Source organism: Myripristis murdjan, chromosome 6, assembly GCF_902150065.1.
Source record: "Myripristis murdjan chromosome 6, fMyrMur1.1, whole genome shotgun sequence".
NCBI classification, from domain to species: Eukaryota; Metazoa; Chordata; class Actinopteri; order Holocentriformes; family Holocentridae; genus Myripristis; species Myripristis murdjan.
Window position 1 is genome coordinate 30303978 of NC_043985.1, and position 24287 is coordinate 30328264.

The following is a 24287-nucleotide window of genomic DNA, read 5'->3' on the forward strand; positions in this document are numbered from 1 at the left end:
GACCGAGAGGCCCCCGAACCAGCAAATAAAAGAGAACGTTAAGATACTTTCAATAAAGGACTGATAAAAAATACATAAAATTTCCTCACAAACACTGAAGGAGTTTAGCCTCCTTAACAGGTGAACCCTTCACAACAGAGGTGACTTCCACTCTCTCCTCGTGGCTCGCTTGACTCCCAACATGTGTTTGAATCCATTTTCCTGTCTCTCTCTACTGCAAACTAACCCATACTGCAAAAAAAACAACAAAAAACACAAAAAAAAACAAATAGCAAAACTGTGATGATTATTGATTCATCATCTCATCGATATCAGAGTTAATGTGCGCTGAGAAGATCTTTGAAATTGCAAAGAAAACCCAGTGATCTCTCTGAAGTGTTCATATGATACGTATCTCCCCTCCAGGCTCTCTCTCTCTCTCTCTCTCTCTCTCTCTCTCTCTCGCTCTCTGCCTCCCAGCCGGACCACGCCGCTGTAAATCTATCCATCTATCTCCTCTGTCCATCGCTCTCCGCCTCTCCTCCAAAACGCTCAGATCCTCCAGTCACTCCCCTCCGATCAATGTCAGGTCTTCTCTCTCTGCCTCTCCGTCTCCCTGTCACCGTCTCCGGAGTCGCTCGGCGTCCCACCCGTCCGTTACAGCTTCACCTCCGTTCGTCTGGACGGGTGGACGGACGTGCGTCTTGTCGTCCTGCGTGTCTGTACCTGTCGGGCCGCCGGCGGTCGCCTCGGAGCGCCGACTCTGTCGGTGTGGAAAAATAATTGGTGCCTCTGTCTCGTCTCCACTCGCTGGAGCTGTCTGTCGAGGAGGAATAGAAGCGCCGTGGGTAAATAAATAAATAAGAAAACAAAAAACCAAAAAAAAAACATGCAGCTGCGGCTTCCTCTTCCACAGCCGTCTCCTGTCAGGCTTCACGCGAGGGCCGTGGGGTTTCTTGAAAATCTGCTCCTCACAGGGAAAGTCAGAATATCATGGAGCTTTGTCGGCTGAAATCTGAAAAATCAGCCTCTGTTTATTCACCTAATGTTTAGTTTTCATCAGCGGCGGTTCCATGGGCAGTATTTCTTCAGCCCAGGTGAAATTACCCTGATAAGGGATTCCAGCTTATCGAACAGAAAAAGGTGTTTTCGCCTGCTGGGAAGCGTCTAATCTGCCGGAAATATAAATATAACATCGGCTAAGTCCTGTTTGCCGACCGTCTTCCTCCCGTCAGGTCGAAAAATGAAAACTGGCCGTGTCGCTTTGACCTTTGGCCTCGTAACAGGCAGCCTTCAAACTTTCCAGCATTTTTTTAATTTTTAAAGAATAGATTTATTCCAACCAGAGAGAAACCATCAGATTAAGAGCTGTTGAAAATCCCTCCTGATCGGACCAGTCTCTTTAGATTGAGGCGTTTTTAATCTGACTGTTATTCTGATTATTAGTGGAGTATTAGGGTCCGTGTAAATGCAGCTGTTATGGTTAACGAACCCGGTAGAATAATAAACTTTAATGAGACGACCGAAACTGAAGTGTGTTTAAAATTCAGGTCAAATCTGGAAAAAAAAAAAAAAATCAGTAAAGATCATCAGTTGCGGTGCCATAATCCATAACGTACACTCTGCAAAAAGAGTCTGAGGGATTTTAAGAGGTGGATATTGGTTCGTGACACAATGAGCGCCGTCGTTTTTGTTGCTGTTTTCACTTTTTGATGTTTCCACGGTAAAAACCTCTTCATGTTTCTGTCTTTGGAGGGGAAAATGTCTTGGCGCACAGATTTTTGGTTTGGCGTGAAGCCGCCTGGCTGTCGTCTGACCAGGAAGTAGACTGGAATTCTAAATCTGTGTGTGTGTGTGTGTGTGTGTGTGTGTGTGTGTGTGTGTGTGTGTGTGTTTGAGTTTGCTAAAGGGCCTTGGCCAGATTTACACAGTGCTGACAGTTTTAATAACTTGGATAAGTGTGTTCCTTTGTTAAATTATACCGTGAAATTGGAAAAATGCAATTCTTGACGCAGTGAAGCTCCAAGAAAACAAACCTGACAAGCTGCAGGACTTTCTCTAACGCTCTGTTCTTTGCATGTGTGTGTGCACGTGCGTGTGTGTGTGTGTGTGTGTGTGTGTGTGTGTGTGTAGCTACCTAGACAGCCTAGATCGCATTGGTGCAGCCGACTACCAGCCGACAGAGCAGGACATTCTGAGGACCCGAGTGAAGACCACAGGCATCGTCGAGACACACTTCACCTTCAAAAACCTCCACTTCAGGTGAGCACACACACACACACACATATACACACTCATACATGTGCCAGTGTGCATCTATCTATCTATCTTTCTATGTATCCTTCCATCCGCCCAGCAGGCCTCTGTGGAAACGGCCCTCCAGTCTGTAATTAACAGAATGAAATGCTTTAAACAAGTGTCAGTATTTTTGGTTCTCTGCCTTTTTTAATGAGATCTGATTCAATTACAGCAAGGAGCTGTGGGATTGATGAGAGAGAGGAGGGGCGAGAGAGAGAGAGAGAGAGAGAGAGAGAGAGGGAGTGAGGGAGGAGGTTTCTTGTTCTGACCTCTGCTTTAATTATCATTTTTCTGCCCCCACTCTCTTTCTGTACCTCTCTAGTGCACATGCGTGTACACACACACACGCGCGCGCACACACACACGCATGCACGCAGAGCAGAGAGGTTAATAAACTGTAGACACCAATTATTTTTCTGGGCGGATGCATCATTGCACTTGGCAACTGATGTCTCTCTTTCTCCTCGCTCGCTGTCATGCACACTTAGCATATTCAACCACTGTCATATGAAAATTTTCCTCTAAATGCACACTCACACACACTCGCTCACACACACACACACACTCACACACACTCAAGTGAAGCATGCAGAGCAGAGCTTGGTATCGATGGATGACTTGCAGTTGAGTGGGCGGTGTGCTGGGTGTGTTTGTTTTGCTGGAAAGCCGAACTATTGTTTCAGCGTCAGTTCTCTCACTATTACTGGCAGTGATGCAGCAGCGAGTGGGAGGCGGCAGGAACGCTGCGACTGCACGGGGCGTGAACCATCAACTTACCTACCAACTTAGCCGTCACGCAGAGATAAACCTCCCGCGACTCTCTGCTGATGATGAGGAGAACAAACGACAAGAGAAACACAAAACAATACGTGCACGATACTTACGATACAGGATTTATTTCACGATTCATCTCAATACTCCATACAGTATATACGCAGCATGCATAACACCTGGGTAGATCAGCAAAATATACAGCATATTATGATAAATCAGGTGACAAAAACTAACTCAAAACAGTTTAACACAAAGTCCCCATTCCAACTGATTAAAAACAGATGTGTACACTGTAAAAAAACAAAAACAATACAAATTCCATCATTGTGGATTGACAGTATTGCAAAAAATAATATGGCAATTACTCAACTGCATACATTGTTTTTGGTCAGTTCTACTGAGGAAGTGAATCCACACTGCAAAAAGTCAAAATCTTACCAAGATTATTTGTCTTATTTCAAGTAAAAATGTCTTATTTGTAGTCAAAATATCTCATTACACTTAAAATAAGACATGATCAGCTCAGAAATAACTTGTTTTTAGACAATTTTCACTTGTTTCAAGTGAAAATCTACTTGAAACAAGTGAAAATTTGCTTGAAACAAGAAACAAATTTTGCCAGTGGAACAAGCAAATTTTTACTTGTGACAACACGTAAAAATTTGCTTGTTCCAGTAATTTCCAGTTATTTCTGAGCTGATCATGTCTTATTTTAAGTGTAATGAGATATTTTGACTAAAAATAAGACATTTTTAAATGAAATAAGACAAATAATCTTGGTAAGATTTTGACTTTTTGCAGTGCAGGTGAAAAGTTTGATTCTTTGTTAATCTCACATTTAAAATGCACATAAACCACAAAGGTGACAAGAAGTGCAGAGCGGGTGAAACTCGGTTTAGGAAAGGTTCAGCTTACACAGGATACACTGTTAAAAAAAACAAAAAAAAAAACAAGATTATTTTATATATTCCATTATATACTGTATGGCAGTGGGAATTTAAAACTGTCAGATACCGAGGGCCGAATTCACAAGAGGATTGCACGGCTGTGGCAGCCGCCAAATCTGCGCAAAAAGAAACCGCGTAATTCACAAATGCCCGCCGGTGCTGCCACACACACAGTGCGCCCACGCTGTTTGCACGCATTTAAATGAGCTGATGCACATACATTTGGCACAAACCTGGCCCCTTTCTGCGTTCTCGGTGCAAAGGTAACATTTACACTTTGCCGCACAGATAACTGCAGTCACATGCAAAGTAAAGGCAAACCGCACTCGGCTGTAAAACATAACGTCCGTGTTTGTGCTGAATATGAATATCAGTGCAGTGAATGAGTGACGCACAGTTCACAGTGCTATCAATTCACTGCATTCATAGTGATGTGATATTAAACCAGTGTTTTATTTGTTTCTGTTTCTGTGTGTGTGTGTGTGTGTTTTGGCCATCAGGCTGTTTGATGTAGGAGGTCAGAGGTCGGAGAGGAAGAAGTGGATCCACTGTTTCGAGGACGTGACGGCCATCATTTTCTGCGTGGCGCTCAGCGGGTACGACCAGGTGCTGCACGAGGACGAGACCACGGTAAGGCCGGGCGCTCTTTCATACAAACACACACTCTATTACTCTTTCTCTGGCCTTCTTGCCCTCTCTCTCTCTCTCTCTCACACACACACACACACACACACGCATGCATACCAAGGCGTTGCAATGGCTCACACCTCTGACAGATGCACGTTTGCACAGAGTTTCAGTTCACACGTCATTTGCATAGTCCAACGCTGACACTGAGGTTCCTGTCACGCGACTGTAACGTGTCACTAGAAAGTCCACTGAGGTCACGCCACAGCAGCGTAGAGGATGTGATGTAATGTGATGTAATGTGAAGGTTTGGTTCATGTTAGGTAAAGATCCGGTGAACGCCCGTGAAGATCGAGTGACACGTGGCTGAGCGGTTGTTTTCTCTCACCTGATAGTGGCGTGTCAGCGTTGCTCTATCCAAATAAAGTGTGACTGACCGCTGTGCAGGTTATCAAAGAACATGTAAATCACAGTTACACTGCAGTGTGTGCAGTGTGGCCGGTGCACATCCTGGAAAAGATGTGCAACAGCCTCCGAATGCAGCGACACAGTAAGAAAACCGATATGTAGATGATGTTCCTCTTTACGTGCACGTGGTGTCCCTGTGAAAATGTGGAGCTGAGACGCATAAACGTCTTTTATTTTTATATTATACCATATGCTTTCACAGGGAAGTTATCACAGTGACCCAAATGCACTGTATTTACATATGCACACACACACACACACACACTCTTCTCTTCTCTGTCTTTCCTTGTTTCTGCGTCTCTCTCTGACTCGAGGTGATAACCCTGCAGACTCGGCGCTGTTGCAGCTTCACACTCTCGCTCCTCCGAAACACACGGCGTGTAAAAACTGGCGTGGTGTTTCCAATCCTTTCGGCCCGCCCTCCTCTTCCTCTGGCTCGACACGCCGGCTCCTGTCCACATCCAAATGTAAATAATTCAACCGCTTACCACTCAGCGCCGTGCTCATCGTACCTCTTGGATTTTGTTTAACAAAACACACGGCGGAACAGCCACAGAAACTGTTCCCACACTGCCGGAAGCTCCCCGTGCAAAAACAAAAGGTATTAGTGTGCATGCGAGTTATTATTTTCCATGCAAAACATATTCTTTGCCTGCAGCCTGCATTGGGACTCCTAACTAAGGTGCTATCCCCTTACATCTGGCCTAAGCAAATGAGCTGATTTAAATAATGGGAAGGACACTGACAGTAACCTATGTCCACACTGCAGGCTGCTGCAAAGGCAAACTACTATGTGGATTGTAGATTTTCAAATACAGATGGAAAACGCCACTGTAAATTAACTGGATATTTGAATTTATTTCATTTAAATGAGCTTCCCTGCCCTTTCAGTTTGTTAGATTCTGGGTCTGTTGAGGGCAAAACATGGTTCCCTGAACTAATTTGGTGGTTCCTCAGTTAAATACCACAACCTGCAAGGCTGACAAGATGGTGGCATCTAACCTAAAAACAAATAAGTTGATTTGAATGCACGGCGCTTGACAGCACATTCACCGCTATTTATAAGCCTGGAGTGTGTCCTCCGGGAGCTGGAGGCTGGGAATCATGTTCAAAAGGTGTTGTATTATGCAGATGTCACCGAGCCTCCCTCTGAGCTGAGAGCACCAGGAGAGCGCTGGATGATGGAGGGAAGGGAAAAGGAAGGGGGGAAAAAATCCACCTTAAACCACTTGAGTGCTGTAGAAAAATGAATCTTTCATTTCTTAGCCTGATTAGCTCTTCGGTTTATGTTTCTTCTTCCTCTGGACAAATGACCGAATGCAGAGGATGTGACATCACAGCTAGATATTTCCCACAGCTACAGTGAAGTTTCAAATCAAAAAAGATCTAAAACATCGACGGTAAACATCAGGTTTTGGCGTCAGTCCCTCACAATCAAAAAGAAACGCCCTCCACTCTGCAGCACCGCCATTTTGCACCAACGCTCAACAATCATGCAAAAGAAATCCATCGCAGACGAGGACTGAGGCCAGTTTCTCCAACAGGAGCAACCTCCAAGACGTGTGGCTGCATTACAACATATAAATGCAAAATGCAGCCCGGTGGAGTCCAAGACATGTCACTTTTTGCATAAAGGGGATGGCCAGCAGCAAAAAAAAAAAAAAAAAAAAAAAAAAAAAAAGGAAATCACTAATTGAAGTCGCAGTAGATAAGGCAGGTCGAGGGAATGTGGGTTCGCCAAAAAAAAAAAAAAAAAAAACTTAATCCCAGACTAACTCCTGCATCGTGTTGACCATCACAGACGGTTGATATCTAACAGTGTAAAGCTCTGTCTGGAGAGCATTACTACAACATCTCTGCTAACATTATTGTTTTTCACAGGAGTGAATCAGTGATTTCAATCCTGTGTATTTTTTTCTTATTATAAACAAGCACAAGTCCCGCCGGGAGTAAGGATGAATTCAGAATCTGGCAGAAATGGACATTTATCCCCATTTATCTGGTTCAGCGTCTTTCCGCCTGGCAAGACGTTGAACCAGATTCAACTTTTGCCGAAATGCAACCCGACGTCACGCTCCGACGGCCGATCACATGAGCCAGCCATCAGACAAAACGTCTGATCAGACAAAAAAAAAAAAGAAAAGAAAAAAAAATTGTGTGAAAGTGCAGGTATTTTTCTTTCTTTTCTTCTTTTTCTATATGTGATAATCATGGATACTTAGTTATAAACGTAATAATTGTTGCGGTCCAACCTTAGTTCGTTTTTTTTTTTCATTATTTACTCTGCTATTGACTATATAGAGGCTGCTTTCGAATGTATACCTGCTTTCTATGTTTAATTAATTAAAAAAAAAAAAAACAGACAGACAAACAGGCAAAAACTCGTCATTTCTCAGCAAATCGATCAATAAGAAAGTGAAAGTAAATAAGAAATGAGTCATAAAATGATACATAACACCGTCCAGCTTTGTGTTTTAACCTGCGACATTCAGACATTCAGACAGCTGATTCCCGCAGTCAGAGTCAGAGCCGGTGTCCTCGTGCTCCTCGTGCACTGGGGAATAAATAAATGAGTAAATGTATAAATAAATAAAAGTATAAATAAATAAATAAATAAATAAATAAATGTAGAAATAAATAAATACATAAATAAATAAATACATAAATAAATAAATGTAGAAATAAATAAATATATAAATAAATAAATGTAGAAATACACAAATAAATAAATAAATGCATGAATAAAAACATAAATAAATACATGTAGAAATATTTATTAATTTAATTATTTATGCATTTATATATTTATGTGTATTTATTTATTTATTCATTTGTTTATTGTTTTGTCATTTTTCGTCCTTCATACGAGCGCAGCGGAGGGCAATAAAGTGAATTACCGAGAGGAAGACAAACTGAGCGCAGACGATTTACATCCATTTCCATTTACACCCAGAGAAACAAAGGAGCCACAGCACAGCTCTGCAGACATCAGGAAAACACCGCTCCACTATTTGTTTTCCCGTTTTCTCGTCTGCAGTGTGATATGGGTGTGACGTTACCGGATCGATGCGAGGTGAAACCACATGTCAGGGTTTTTTTTTTTTTTTTTTTTTTTTTTTCTATCCGTTTTTTCATCCTGATGCAGTGACGCAGAAAAAAGTCATTTTCCTGTCGCGGCACGAGAGCTTTTCACTTTAGATAATATTGAGTTTGACTCCATTAACCAGGTACACAAGCATCTGTGTGCTGTATGGAAACACACACACACACACACACACACACACACACACACAGATTAAGCCTGCTTTGTAATTCCCTCTTTTCAACTCAAGAACCGCCTGCAGTTTATTTCTCTCTGCCTGTCCTCCGTTTTCTTTCTGAACAACTGCAAGCTTAAGAGCATCACACACACACACACACACACACACACACACACTCACACACACACACACACGGTGTTGCTACTCTTCTCTGTAATGATAACTGCTCTGGGTGAAAACTGTTTGGTTAAGGTCTTATCTGCCCGCCTCTAAAGACTTTCCTTTCTGCACTAGGTGTGGGTGTGTGTGTGTGTGTGTGTGTGTGTGTGCGCGTGTGTGTGACTGCTCTGCATATATATGTTGGGGGGGGTTGTCACGCCAAAGGGAGTCGGACTCTTGCGTTTTCCGTTCCTGCTCTAAGCTCCACCCTGCAGCATCTCTGGCTCCTTCCACTCCTCCTGTCACTCTCGCCCATCGACTGTCCTCTCTAACCAATCAGCTGTCAGATCTTCTGCAGAAGCTCCACCCACACAGGTATGAAACCCCCTGATAGGTTCATATACTCACCATGAAAGCAGCGCCTCTGTCTGTGTTAGCTGTCGTTCTCTCTCTCTCTCTCTCCAGTTTCCAGAATCAATCCGGTTTCATCAGATCAATCCGTTTCTGTTGTGCGCTGTTTGTTGGTCCAACCTGATTGGCTGTTTGGCCTCAGCAGCTGCCTGTTGCTCCCGCCCCTGACCTGAACAAGCCAATAATCAATCACACCTGGAGAGAGAGAGAGAGAAAAAGAGAGAAAGAGAAAGAGAGGCTGCTTTCAACTTGTCCTTGAAGAGAAACTAACATGAGAAATGTCTGCCAGCCGTCTTCACTTGGCTCTCGACTCAGAAAAGTTTAGTCGCATTTTCCTCCTCTTTATTTTAGCACCAAACCACAACGTGCTCAGGTTTGGTCAAGATTTAATTGGGTAGAATAAATACGTTTCTTTTAAAATGGCAAAAAATGAGGAGTATGCACAACAACAAAAAAAAAACACAATGAGTAACGAGAGCCTGGTGAAGAAACATGAACTCCTAAAACTCCAAATGTCACTGAAACGTTTCGTTTTAAGGAATGAAACCAGGGAACTGAAGCTTTGGCCTTTTCATCATTTTACTGATGATGCTTCTGTAACACCGTCCACATCTGTGCATTATATCTGTTTCTTGCACTGCAAAAACGCAAAATCTTACCAAGATTATTTGTCTTATTTCAAGTCAAAAATGTCTTATTTCTAGTCAAATATCTCATTACACTTAAAATAAGACATGATCACCTCAGAAGTAAATTGTTTTTAGACAATTTTCACGTTTCAAGTGAAAATTCACTTGAAACAAGTGAAAATTTGCTTGTTTCATTGGCAAAATTTGCCAGTGGAAAAAAGTGAAAATTCACTTGAAATAAGTGAAAATTGTCTCAAAACAAGTTACTTCTGAGGTGATCATGTCTTATTTTAAGTGTAATGAGATATTTTGACTAGAAATAAGACAAATAATCTTTTTTTTTGAGTTTTTGCAGTGTGTTATTTTATTCATAATGTTTTATTGTAAAGCTATCACACGTTGTGCTAACACACTGCAGTTAGATCAGCTAGTAGTGAGCAGCTAGCAAGATGTGCATGGCCGTGTCGGCAACAAGCAGCGCACTAACAATTATCACTACACACACACACACACACAAACACACACACACGTCATGTTTTGACCTGCTGAAGAGGAACTCTCAGTTTCTGTTCTGCTTCCTAGTTTTCACCTCCTTTACTTATTTCCTCTGTTTTACTGATGTGTGTGTGTGTGTGTGTGTGTGTGTGTGTGTGTGTGTGTGTGTTCAGAATGCGGGCATGGGTGTGGGCAAATGTTCTGCATGCATGTGTGTGTGTGTGTGTGTGTGCCCCCGTATGGTTTGACATGTGCATCAGTGTGTGTTTCATGTTTCATTGTGTTTCGTTCCCGTTTTGACTGTGTGTGAGTGAACACGTGCGTGCGTGCACGCGTGTGTGTGTGTGTGTGTGTGTGTGTGTGCGCGCGTTCTCGTGGGCCTTCGTAACCCGCGTGTGTGTGTCCTCTGCAGAACCGCATGCACGAGTCTCTGAAGCTGTTTGACTCCATCTGTAACAACAAGTGGTTCAAGGACACGTCCATCATCCTGTTCCTGAACAAGAAGGACCTGTTTGAGCGCAAAATCACCAAGTCGCCGCTCGCCATCTGCTTCCCCGAATACACCGGTACGCTCCTCTCAACGCGCACACACACACACCAACCCGACTGGAAATACACAAATCTATGGTGCACATGTACACACACACACACACACACACACACAGAGGGGCTAATGTGAAGGGGCTGCCGAGAAAAACACAGAGCAGAACTGAACTGAAAAAAGGCAGAAAAAACCAGACAAGAAAATAAAAGAACAGAGCAAAACAGAGCTGAGTGGAATAGAATAGAATAGAATAGAATGGAATAGAATAGAATAGAATAGAATAGAGTAGAATAGAATAGAATAGAATAGAATAGAATAGAATAGAATAGAATAGAATAGAATAGAATGGGAATCTGCCTCACAGACCACAGGGCCACAATCTCCACAAAATAGGAATTAGAGCTCCAACAAAAGGAACAAGGACAAGATAAAGAGAAGAAGAATGAACAGAGGAACAGGGTGGAAGAAAAGAGCATGGGATTACAGGGGAGAGAGAGAGAGAGAGAGAGAGAGAGAGTCAAACTGCCGACTCAGAAACACGACGAGGAGGAGGACGAGAGACGGGAAAAGGAGTGAATGAAATCGGGGAGAGAGCTGAAGGGAGTGCAAATGAGACCGAGGCCGAACGTGTGAGAGAGAGAGAGAGAGAGAGGGGAAAAGAAGAAGAAGAAGAAAAAAATAAGGAGACAAGGAAGCGCAGAGAGAAAAAAAACAACAGAGGACGTGAGAAAATGAGAGAGAGACGCAGAAAGAGCAAGTGTGAGAGGGAATGAGAGAGAGAGAGAGAGAGAGAGAGAGGGACAAAGGGAGAGTGTGGGAAAGCAAGATGGACAGAAACCAAAATAAAAAAAAAAAAGCAAGAGTGTGGGAAAGAGAGAATTAGGATTCCAAACTTGTTTCCTGTCCTCTCATCCCCTCTCCTCCTCTCCTCCTCTCCTCTCTCCTCCTCTCCTTTTTTATCAACACTTTTATCAACAAATTAAAGCGCTCCGTGGATTCTGCTGCTCACTTTTATAACTTGAACCAGGAGGGCATGTTGTATTTTTGGAGCGCCTGTGAAGCTAAAAAATATATATATTCCTAATAATTATATATTTATATTTATATCCTTTTAATGCTGTGAACCCTCAGATCCACTAATGTCTGAAGGCGAGCCAGCGGTAAAAAAAAAAAGTGGCACGACGGCCACGACTTCGCCAACGGCTCTAATGCTGTTTTATTTTTCCATTACGATTCATTCTTGGAAATATGTCGATAATGCAGCAGAAAGACAGAAATACCTTTCAGAAAGTTTCCCATGTTTCATGGGCATCGTGGTTTTGCCAACGTCAGGCGAAGCCAAAGTTCGTGTTCACACAAAAGAAATGATGAGAGCTTTCTTTCAGTTTTCATCTCGTTCCTGTCAGTTGCTCAAGTTCAAGTTCAAGTTCAAGATTTATTCGTCACATGCATGAATGTACAGGTACAGCAGCAGTGAAATGTAACTGCAACAACTCCGGCACTGTGCAAGTAAAAATAGATAGAATAAAATAGTTAAAAAAATAAAAATAAAAATAAAATAAAATAAAATAAAAATAAAAATAAAATAAAGATAAAATAGAAAATATATATAACATTCCTATATACAATCTACAACCTATATACAATATACAACAATATACAATAAGTACAAATAAGTAGAAGTTGATGAGCCCGTCTGAGCCCGTCTGAATGATCAGTGCAGAGTTTGACTACTGACTCTGATCTGATGTCCCTCCACATGTTTCTCAAATTAACATAGAAGAATGTAAAACACACTGCATTTAGATTTATTGTAGATTTATTCACTTTAAAGGCAGAATGAGCAGGATTTGTCGGATGCGGTTTGTAAACTCAGCGTTCAAACTTGGCCCCCTGCTGGCTAAGCTGAACACCGACAGCGAGTTTCCATTTCCTAGGATGGTAGCAGAATGAAATGACCAAATACTCACAAAACTAATAAGTTGCAATTACTAATTACTTCTGTAAAAAAGTAATTTTGATTACTACTCAGTTACTGCTGCAGAAGAGTAATTCAATTACTGGGGAAAGTAATTTTTATGATTACTTTTTTTCTTTTCTTAAATCCTCTTATTAATGCACATATTTTTGCGTTGCTGTTGCAGTGTGGACATTGCTGTCAAATTTCATCTATCATTGTCAGTGTTGGGCACGTTACTTTGAAAAAGTAATTCATTATAGTTTAAAGTAGTGATACCAGCTTGTTCAGGTGGGGAATTGAACCCCCGGTCTTCTGTATGGCAGGCGGAGATACTATCCGCTCTGCCGCTGGGGAACACATGCACTTCTTATAATTTGTGCTTTGTGCATGCATGTTGATAAGTTACAAAAAACTGCAAAGTCCGACCGGTTTGAAAATTGACACACCGCTTTTTCTCCACAAGACGCACATTTTTTGAATAGGATAATAAAATAATAATAATTATTAGTAGTAAGTAACGGCGCATTTTATTGTCAGTAACGGTAACGGCGTTGTAACGGGGGAAACAGTAATTTCTTTGATTACTCGTTACTGATAAAAGTAACGCCGTTAGTAACGCCGTTTCTTTGTAACGCCGTTACTCCCATCACTGGAAATGACCACTCCAAAATGTACAACACTCCGTCACCATCCTAGGAAAACAGCTTCGACCTCTCCCTCAGCGCTCGCCAGCGGGTCGAAGGCGACCCCAGATTCACTCTCGCTGTGGAGCGAGCTTTATGTCGCCTCGCTAGATTTCCTTTTTTTTTTGCACGTCTGCAGCTTTCATGTCTTCCTATTGGATGTTGTGCTCTCGATCTGGCACGGCGCTGTGATTGGCCAGGAGCTACACACACACCAACACATGTATGAGTTTATACATTGCTTTTACATTTTTTTTTTTTTTTATATACATTGTTTTTTAGGAAAATCCTGCTCATTCTGCCTGTAAGCCTCCACCTAACGAATTCCACCGCCCCTTACATCAATTCATTTTAATTTAATTCAATTCAGGAAGCTTTATTGGTGTGACAAGGCGCGGGTTATGAAGTGAACATATTTTTCTATGTGATTATATACGTTTTACGGACAAATTAAATAATAGAAATCGAAACTGAAAGGCATTAGAAGCTGAAATGGCCCAGTCAGATGTTATTAAATGAAACAGTGAAATTAAATAAGGCAGTCAGTGTTTCAAATGAACCGAGTGGAAACAACACAACACTGATAACCCTCTCTCTCTCTCTCTCTCTCTCTCCCTGCCTCTCTCGCCCTCCAGGTCCGGACACGTACCTGGAGGGCATCGCCCACATCAAGTCGGAGTACGAGAGGAAGAACAAGTCGCTGCACAAGGAGGTTTACTCCCACGTGACCTGCGCCACCGACACCAACAACATCCAGTTTGTGTTCGACGCCGTCACCGACGTCATCATCGCCAACAACCTGAGGGGGTGTGGCCTGTACTGATGACACACCACAAACACAGTGGTGTGTGTGTGAGTGTGTGTGTGTGTGTGTGTGTGTGTGTGTGTGTGCGGGCTGATGACGACGACGACGACGATCACACCGCACCTGTATGACTTTACCGGCCAGCCTCCATCGGTCCGAGTTTGACTCTGAATTCATCAGCTGATTGACTGAATGATTGATTGATTGATTGATTGTCATCCACTGATCCATGCAACCCATTTTTTTTTTCCTATTTGCATTTTGTCATTCTGAGAAAAAAGCTGGAAATCTAGCTTGTGGTACGCAGCTCTTACACTTCCATATCAGCCAAACTCAGTAAAAGTTTAGGCTCCTAAATAAGAAAATTTTCACCCAAACCGGTCAGATGTGTCCTCTTCTGTTCTTTAACTTGCACTTCAGTCTCCAGTATTGCCTTTGAAGGGTTTGTACATACAGTAGAATCTCATTAAAAACAGCCGGAATGACTCTAATCCGAAGTGGCAGCCATCTTTGGTGTCCAGCAGCAGCGCCCCCCTTAAACTGTGAGGCACCAAAACCCCCACGCCCGGAGAAGTGTTTCTAATTATTCTGATTCACATCGGAGCCGTCTCCCCGCCGTGCCTCAGATCTGCGAGAGTCACATGAAGGAGCTGGTGTGAAACTGTGAAAAAAAAAAAAAAAAAAAAAAAAAACGTCATTCAAGCCAAGTGGTGCAGTAATCAGGGTGAAGTTCAGTTCACTCTCCCTTCAGTCGGCTCGGGTTGTGGAGACGTTTTAAGACTTTGTTGTGCAACGTGAAGATCGTTCTGTCCGGTCTGTCAAGAGAGAGAAATGCAAAATCACGAGCAAACGAACTGCACTTTCTATTCAACATTTTATATAAATACGAGTAATGCAGCTAATTCCCTTAATTCCCTTAATTAGTGTAACTAATTCCCTTAAGGTGATGATCACGTTGCCTCGCAGGCCTGAAGATCAGACAGATTTAGATGGTCTGATTGCAGCTCTCGCTAAGCCGAGCCTGTTAAAGCAGCGTGATGCCCGGCCGAGGACCTGTTAACGGCAGCCCGTCCGTTCACGTCGGTCACACACACACACACACACTCGTGTTTTTTAAAAAAAAAACAGAAGCTCCGAGTCAGCTTCGAAAACCCCTCGCGGGAACGCCGGGATTATCTCGAGAAGCTGAACTGTTCACAGCGCTGCCACGTAATGAGAAAGTTAATCCCAATTATGAAAAATGCATGACGTGTGTGTGTTTCTATTTTTCATCGCTGCATTTTGAAGCCGTGCCATTTTTGTCAGCCAGTTCAGATTTAAAAGGCACAATACGCCCACATTAAGGGAACGCTAAAAATATCCTGTATTTTAGCAGAGTATCATGTCTCTCTCTTGACTTTATTCAGCATAATGAGCCGGCACAGGCACTGGCAGTGAAGTCCGTCTGCGGCTGAATAATATTCAAGCTAAATCAGGCTGACTAATGATGTTTGCATATTACACATGAAGGCTGTCGTGGAAACCTTCGAGCCTTTGTGCTTTTTAGCCTCGGATGTGATGCATGCTCCTGGGGAAAAAAAAAAAAAAAAAAAAAAAAAAAAAAGAAAGAGCATCCATTTGATCCGTGCAGGAAAACGGCTCTGTAATCTTGAACAAATTTACAAGCGGGGAGTTGTACAGGTAATTTTTTTGTTTGTTCGTTTTTTCTTTTTGTCCGTTTCTCCTTAAACGACCACACCAGTGATTTTTAATGTACTCCATTTTTGCCACATTTTACATTGAAATCATTTTGCAAATCATGCGGGGATACTAAAGATTTCCCAGTGTATAATCAATATATAATCAAAAAAAAACCAAAAAAAAAAAACACAGAGATAAACCACAGATCCGATAACTAACGTTTTCCCTGGTGGAGGAAATCTTTCATTCCGCTCCGTTTCAAGTCATCAAAACACAACAGTGCTGCTGCGTGTAGGAAAACGAATGGGGGGGACTTTATTCTGGTGATTAAATACTACGTTTGAAGTCTCTGAAGGTTTATTTTCATTTCATAGTGGAATGAACGGAAACCAACGGGCGGAGAAAAGGGAGGAAAAAATGATCCAGCTGGGAAAAGATGAGCAGAAATGTGAAGTGTATACATTTTGTAGATATTGCGCTAAAAACACCGCGATGGTTCTTTTAAATCGATATTTACCATCCAGCTTTACAGCTTTGTGCAGGTGGAAATCACCACCAAATCTTTACTTTTTAAGGATTTGATCTTTTAGGCTCTCACATTTAACCCTATAAAGCCTGAACTATGAAAGAATTGGCAGAAAATTCCAATTTTTTGAAATTGAACCCTTTATTTAGTCCTATAACAAAATATATATATAAAAAAGTAAATTAAAAAATATGTTATTACACGACCTTTCTGGTGTATGATATATGATATGTACTTGAAGTGCCAATGGTATGGTCCAGGCTGAACAGGGGAAGTGTTCAAAGGTATACAACAGTATTTTGGTCAAGTATTGATTAAACTGAAAAACGGAATTGAAAATGTGTATCATATATGATACGAATGGCTTTATAGGGTTAAAAAAACAAAAAAAACAAAAAAAACACCGTGAACAAAGAGCTTCAGGGTGGGGTGGGGGGGGTGGGGGGGGGGGTCCAGTGTGCTGACTCCACCAAACAGTTTCCCAGATAAAGCTGAAATGGGAGGCATTGATTTTGTGTGACCCCGGGGTCGGGCCCGTTGTGTACGGCTGCATTGTGAAATACGTCCTCCGAGGAAACCCTTTGTGCACCAAGTCGCCTTAATAAGCCCGAGGTGCGTCCTGTTCGTACAGAGGCGGGCCTCGGGGACTGATCTTGTATCATATCGGTGATTTTTCTTCTCTGTCTTTTGTGCCAAACTCGCTCCAGGAGTGTGACTGTCAATACAAAGGAAGCTTGCTTGAAGCTTGTGTTATTAGCGAGCAGGTTTGAAGGCAGGGAGTCGCAGGTAAACATTAACTCCTCCCGCCGCACCTGCATGAGCAATAGAGACGGTGTTAAATAGAAACTGAGGCGCATCCCGCCGCGGGACGTCCTGTCGCTGCCAAGTGCCTGGCGGAGCGGACTGGAACAGAGCCAGTGTGGCGTTTAACTCGCTTATTTCTCATTTTTGCTTTATCTCCCTTCTACCTTCAGCTCTGCAGCAGTGAGCTGAAGGTGCGAGATCATTGGATGAACAGGTAGATGATGTCATCAGCTCCTCCCACCACATCTGTTCCTCTCCTAATTAGAGCAGCAGAGCCACTGGAGGCTGTTGATCAGCCTGCTTTGTACATGTGTGTGTGTGTGTGTGTGTGTGTGTGTCTTTACATACAGTATGTTACATGTGAGCACAGGAAAGGTCAGGTGTGTGTGTGTGTGTGTGTGTGTGACAAGAGAGAGAACTCCAGCTCAGGGGTATTGTGGTGGAGTCGGTGTCTGTGGATTAATTACCCAGAAGGCACCTGTCTACCCTTTCCACACACACACACACAGATACACACATGCACTCATACACACACCGAAGTCACAAACACCCCCGTGGGACTACAAAATGTCACAACACCCTCCTTGCCCCGGCCAAATAATGCCATCCTATCCAATGAGAGAGCGGCGCTGCTGCCAGAGAGCCTGCAGGCGCTCTGCCACGGCTTCTCTCCTCTCGTCTTCGTTTATCATTGTGTGATTTCTCAAGTCCAGCTGGCTGCGTTCACTCAGCTGGTTGCATCTTTTTCTGATGTCGTGACTGACTTCTGCGGATACAAACAACAAAACAACGCGGCAGTTGTGCAGAAGTGTGTTTACAAGAAGTCCAAATACAATACGTTGTTTTTATTGGTTCGTTTCTACTAATTCGCTTGCTTGCTTGTCAAAGTGTGTGTGTGTGTGTGTGTGTGTGTGTGGGGCAACCTTTATTTTGTAATCTGCACAGAGGCCTGCACATTTTGCAGCTTCACTCAGTAGAGACAGTGAAGATTTGCGAGGTCGAGGAATCGTCTCAGTTTGGATGTGAGCTCGACGCGGCGCAGTTTCTTAAGGATTCGAATGAAATCAGCAGACGTTTAGAATCGACTCTAAACTGCTGCTCTCGTTCCGGCCCGGGTAGATTTGACCAGAATGCGAGCGAGACACCTGATTGGCCCATTCTCTGATGATGCCTTCACAGCACGGGGTGAGAGGTAAACATGGCAGCAGCTGTGGAGAACTGCGACGTTACCGACAGCGAGGTAAATATGGCGATTTCTAAAAGCCGGTCTAAAAGTCCCTGTGGTGCGATGCCCGATTACGTAATCGGTTGACTCTGATTGGTTTAATGCTGATCAATAGCTCTTTAACTCCAGCTTGATTCATAAAGAATGGAAACCTGGCTAAACGGTAACATCATGCACAGCTGGGTCCCTCACTGTGGAGGCTGACGGCAGATAATGGAGATGCAAAATCATCACAATTATTACAGCTTACAGTGTATACATGAAAAGTGCATAAAGAAATTAGAAAAAAAAAAAAAGAAAAAGAACACAAAAACATGCAGCAGTGTGTTCCAAGCTCGGCACTCGTCCCCAGGCCTGAGCTGTGAAAAATGCATGAATCCTGCAGCCGCGGCGCCTCCTATCCCGTCAGTTTTTTGCATTATAATTAAACAAAAGCGCTCCCTGCCTGAGTGGTTTTTGCATATGGGGCCCTTCGCCGTTTTATATACATGCGAGGGACCACACAGCTCCACATACAAACTGTGCAACAAAACACCACGTGAGCGAGCTCCGCTTCACGTCGGGATGAAAGGAGACGCCTGCATTAGCGTTCGCCCTCGGGACGGGAACGCCGGCGCGTACGGCTCGTAGCCTTTTTTGTCTTGCGACGTCTTTCACCGCCGCGTTAACCTGCGGCTCGGGGCGGCCGCACGCGGGATGTACGCATGTTTCCACGCCGTGCGCCGCTTAGATAACATCATCATCAGCCGAGAGTGCAGCGGCGTGAACCCTCCGTTTCTGAAAAAGCGTCGCCCTCCCACGGCAAGAAGATTGCCCGTTTCTCATCACTGCGCCTTCCAAACAACGGCATGTCCACTGCTGGGAAATTCACCCATAATCCTGTTATTTATTCTCATTAGAATGAGAGCCACGTCGAGTGGAAAGACAAGAGTCGCTGCTCAACAACCGAGAAAAAAGCTGGGAATGAAGGGAATATTGGAGCGATAATGGAAGAGGAGGATAAACACAAAGAGGAAACGAGGAGAGAAGAGAGGAGAGGACATGAGGAGTCTCTCTCTCTCTCTCTCTTTTCCTTTCCTCTGCCTCGCTCTCTCTGTTTTGCAGTCGTTCTCATCTGTCTTTTCGTGATGACGGGCGTACAGATTTAAAAAAAAAAAAAATGAGGATGATCACCTACAGTTCTTCCATTTCCTCCCCTCTTTTTATCTCTTTCTCACACCTGAACCTTTTCCTCCTCCTCTTCCTCCTCCTCCTCTTCCTCTGCTGGATTCTCTCTCTCTTTCTCCATCTGCCTCCCTCGCTCCTCTCTCTCTTTCTCTCTACAAACCAAAGATCTTCACTGGTTGTTAATCAGGTGCAGATAGGACTGACGCTTCCACTGAGAAGAATAATGATGAGAGGAAACCGCCGTGTGTGTGTGTGTGTGGATGTGTGTGTGTGTGTGTGCATATGCCCTCCTTTTTCACAACCTGTCCCCACCCCTGACTAACAGCCAGCAAACTCCATAAATACCCGTGAGAAATTACATCAACAGGCGAGGCAGAGAGGATTGTGGGAAGTGTAGTTCATGTCCGGCTGCAGCCACAGAGATAAAGAAATAATCTCCTGAGACTGAGGTGAAGAGGAGGTTTGTGGGTAGTGTAGTCTGAGGGTTTATGGGTAACAGCGTCTGTGTTGTGGATGATGCGGTCCCGTGGTGCGTTCAAGTGACCCACCCGAAATGGGAGAAAACTTCACGCCTGTACTTTTACTCCCAGTGACTAATTTCCTTGTGGTGATTTTCAAAATAATTGCTGTGCTGTTAGCAGGATATGATGGCAGCTTTCCTAACGGTTGCCCATGGCGCCGCCTTGGCTCCGCCCCCTCGGCTACAAAACCATGACAACACGGATAACGGCAGCGAGCGTAAACACACACACACACACACACACACACACACACCGGCTTCGAAATGAAGACTCAGAAACCACTTTATGACGCCTGCGCCCCGTGTTATCTTTAAATGCGCTCTGGTAGTGCTCTGTTTTGTTTGTTTGTTTGTTTATTTGTTTGTTTGTTTGCTTGTTTGTTTGCTGATTTAGGTTTCAAAATGCCCATAGCTGCTTCGCGGTGACTTTTGCGAAGGCCTCAGCTCGTCACCGTCTGTGCAAACTCCACCACGTCAGCCTGTGCAGAAACACATCCTGTGTGTGTGTGAGTGCGTGTGTGTGTGTGTGTGAGTGTGTGTGTGTGTGTTGTACTTCACAGAGCGCTGTAAGTAATATTTATCTGCTGTGTCTCCCTCACTGCTGTAATTATTTATTGAAAGCTGTATTTATACATGACAGAAATGACAATAAAGCACCACATGAAGAACCGAGTGTGTGTGTGTGGCTGTTTCCTGTGCGGCTCTGCTCTCTTCCTAAACACACACACACACACACACACACACACACACACACAGTTTCCCGTGTGTGTTCCTGTCCAGCTCCAGTGTGTACTCGTTGTATATTTTAATTTTTTAAAAAATGCTCAAACAACTGTGTCTTTTCTCTCTGGTTCTCCAAGATGTGTTTATTGAAAAATGTAAGAAGGAAGTTGCAATAAAGACCCCTGTGTGTGTGTGTGTGTGTGTGTGTGTGTGTGTGTGTGTGTGTGTGTGTGTGTGTGTCTGTAACCTCATTTCTTATTCATTATCTTGTTTCTCTGCCTCTCTCTCTCCCTTTTGGGAGCGTTTGTGAACTACTTATGAGTATGTCACTGCCCCTGTTCCAAGCCTGGGATGAGGACAAACTACCACACACACACACACACACACACTCACACACACACACTTACACACACTCACACACACTCACATGCACACATACACACATATAAACACATAGATCGAGAGAGGCATGTAACAGTCAGTTATGTGGCTGCCACACAGGTCTATAAGAAACACACACACACACACACACACACACACGCACACACACACACACACACATACACACACTCACATGCACACACACACACACACACACACACAAAATAGTAGAGTCACACACACTCCGTCTGTGTGACGTCTCAGCAGGAGACTAACAATGACACACACACACACTCACACACACACACACACACACACACACAGACACACACACACACACCTCCCCTTCTCCTCATTCAGGTGATATTTACTGTACAAAGGTCATGAATGTGCTGGTAACTTTACCTTTCCTCCCTTTTTTTGATCATCCTCCCTTCACGTGCCTCCTCTCTGTCCTCCTCCTCCTTCTTCTTCTTCTTCTTTCCGTCTTCTGTCTTCTCTAATCCCGTCCTCCATCTCCCTCTCCTCCTCCCGTCCTCCTTCTTCCATCATCCATCTTCCTCCCCCCTCCTCCTCCTCCTCCTCCTCCGCAGAATCGCATGCACGAGTCTCTGATGCTGTTCGACTCGATCTGCAACAACAAGTTCTTCATCGACACCTCCATCATCCTCTTCCTCAACAAGAAGGACCTGTTCGCCGAGAAGATCAAGAAGTCGGCGCTCAGCATCTGCTTCCCCGAGTACACAGGTGAGGGCCAAAAAAAAAAAAATACAGTAAGTAAATGTAAAAGTAAAGTACAAATAAAAAATAAAGACAAGATATTCAGATATAAAATGCAGTTATATTTATATTTCATTGCCCAGCATGCAGACCCTCATCCAAAGACCAAAAAAAAATTGTGAAAAAAATCCAATATATCAAAAATAAAAAAAAATAAAAAAATACCTGCGTCTGTCTACAGCAAAAAAAAAGTAAGAAAAAATAAAATAACTTTTTTAAAAGATGTACAAAAATTATAAAAGTATGAAAAATATAAAGAATAAAATATAAATATAAAAAATAAAAAATATGAATCTCAAACTCAAATAAATAGACGAACTAAGACAATATGAGGAATATTTAATAATGAAATGAACTTATTATGCCAATGAGGTCATTAAGTATGCAAATCAGCGCCTTAATAATCAGGAATTCCCATCTCATTCAAATGTACAGACCTGACCACAGATATCAAAATATCCCATGTAGTCCTTTTCATTAAATAATATTACAGTATCAAATTAGCACATTAGTCTTTTATATTGTGTATCAAAACTGTGGAGCAGCCACGAGCTCCTCTGCTGGCTTCCCCCCCATGTTTGAATTTTGGAGCGAACGCTGATAGAAACAGACGAGGCCGAGCCGCTTGTTATTGCATCTTTGATCCTCCGGAGTCAAATCGCTCCTTAAAAACCTCCGCCGAGTTTCTGCCAGCTGATTTAACGCTGGCAGACAGACTCTGGAGTTCTGACTCCTACTCCCAAATTTCAGATTTACTGTCACGAAGTTAGAAGAAAAAAAAAAAGAAAAGAAAGAAAGAAAGAGGAAAAAGTTCAGAGACACCCAGAGCTTTAAATCACAGAGGCAGCTGTTTAGATTGAGTTTTAAAGAGAAGAGGAGGAGGAGGAGGAGGAGAAGAAGAAGAGGGGTTGATAAACACGGGGAGGAAAGAAAAAGCAGATGAGGGAGACAGAGAGAGGCAAGCAGCCGAGGAGAGTCGACAGATTTCTTTTTTTGCGGAGGTGAGAGGGTCAGATGTGTCTGTGGCAGCGGAGAGGAGGAGGAGGGCGAGAGAGCTAGAGAGAGAGAAGAGAGAGAGAGAGAGAGAAGAGAGAGAGAGAGAGAGAGAGAAGAGATGCTCGGTCACGCTTGGTCAGCCATGAAGAGGGAAAAGAGAGAAGATGGCAAGTGAGAGCTGTCTCCTGCCTTCATACACACACACATACACACACACACATGCATACACACACACTCTCTCACACACGCATACACACACACACACACACACTCCACTGTGAGCCTGTATGCTATTCCACTCTGTCTCTCTTGCTTTACTTATTTTCTGCAAAGTGCCTTGATAATAACAGTAAGTCTGTCTGACGGGCTCTCTCTCTCTCTCTCTCTCTCTCTCTCTCTCCCTCTCTCTTCAAAGAGCTTTGCTGACATAAATGCTGAGAAAATATCCACATTACTAAAATATCAAAACAGCATAGCTAATAAACATTAAAAAAAGAATAAATAAGCCTAACTCCTGTCTGACGTTCACCGTCAGGCTCTGCAGCGACTCGGCAGGAGCGTTTCAGCCTCCTGCCACGAAACACCTGTCTCTCTCACTGTCTGTCTGTCTGTCTCTCTCTCTCTCTCTGTCTCTCTCTCTCTCCCAATGTAAGTGAAGTTGCATGAAATCACAGAGGTTATTATCATTAATGAAAACTAACAAAAGGTTTGAAAAAACATTCGCATTAACTGAAATAAAAATTAGAACGAGGCTTTACATAATGAAGGATAACTAACTGAAACTGTAAAAATAAACTGAAATTATAGACAAAATATCGGCAGGTTTTGTCTCCGTCAGTTTAGTTGGTTGCTCGTCCGTCCTGAGTGAGGACATTTTTTAAAATGGTTTGATGTTTATTTGAGTTTTTATTACGCAATTCTGACTTGAATCTCATCCCTGACAAATTCATATCACCATACAAAATCACAAAAAAGACTAAAACTAATGCGGAAACTGATGAACACCAAACTCAACCTGAGCATTTTAAACTAAAAAACTAAAGAAATTTAAAAAATAAACTTTAAAAATGTGAAAAATAAATAAATAAAATAAAATAAACTGGCCAAGCTGCTTTAAAAATGAATAAACACCAAGCTGAAGCTGAAAACAAGAAGTCAAAATGAAATAAAAATGAAAAATGCAGAACTGTGATAACCTTGGCGATCACAAACATGCAAACAAGACAAGACAAGAAATCAGTAAATATGCAAATATACACTACTCACAAAAAGTTAGGGATATTTGGCTTTTGGGTGAAATTTATGGAAAATGTAAAATGTTCACACTACAGTGATATTATATCATGAAAGTAGGGCATTTAAGTAGAAGCATACACTGGTGATTTCCTCATCTCAAACAATTTCTTGAAACAAAAGCCAACAACAGTGGTGGGTATACCACAACAA

At 42.9% G+C, this 24287-nt stretch overlaps 1 protein-coding gene across 3 annotated transcripts in view; it reads left to right on the forward strand.

The window, feature by feature from the left end:
* The window catches only part of LOC115360313 (guanine nucleotide-binding protein G(o) subunit alpha), a 118599-nt gene that overhangs the window by 87566 nt on the left and 6746 nt on the right, over positions 1–24287 (forward strand). Inside the window, exons 5-8 of one of the 3 annotated variants that reach the window (XR_003928330.1) lie at positions 2113–2241; positions 4499–4628; positions 10460–10613; positions 13870–14253. Coding sequence is in view for 2 of the 3 variants with exons in the window: in XM_030053153.1 (XP_029909013.1) it covers positions 2113–2241; positions 4499–4628; positions 10460–10613; positions 13870–14057 (601 nt within the window). In the remaining variant the exon portion in view is untranslated. Of the gene's footprint in view, positions 1–2112; positions 2242–4498; positions 4629–10459; positions 10614–13869; positions 15893–21658; positions 21813–24287 lie in introns of those variants that run through there. The other 2 variants (XM_030053153.1, XM_030053154.1) reach the window with 2 other exon arrangements.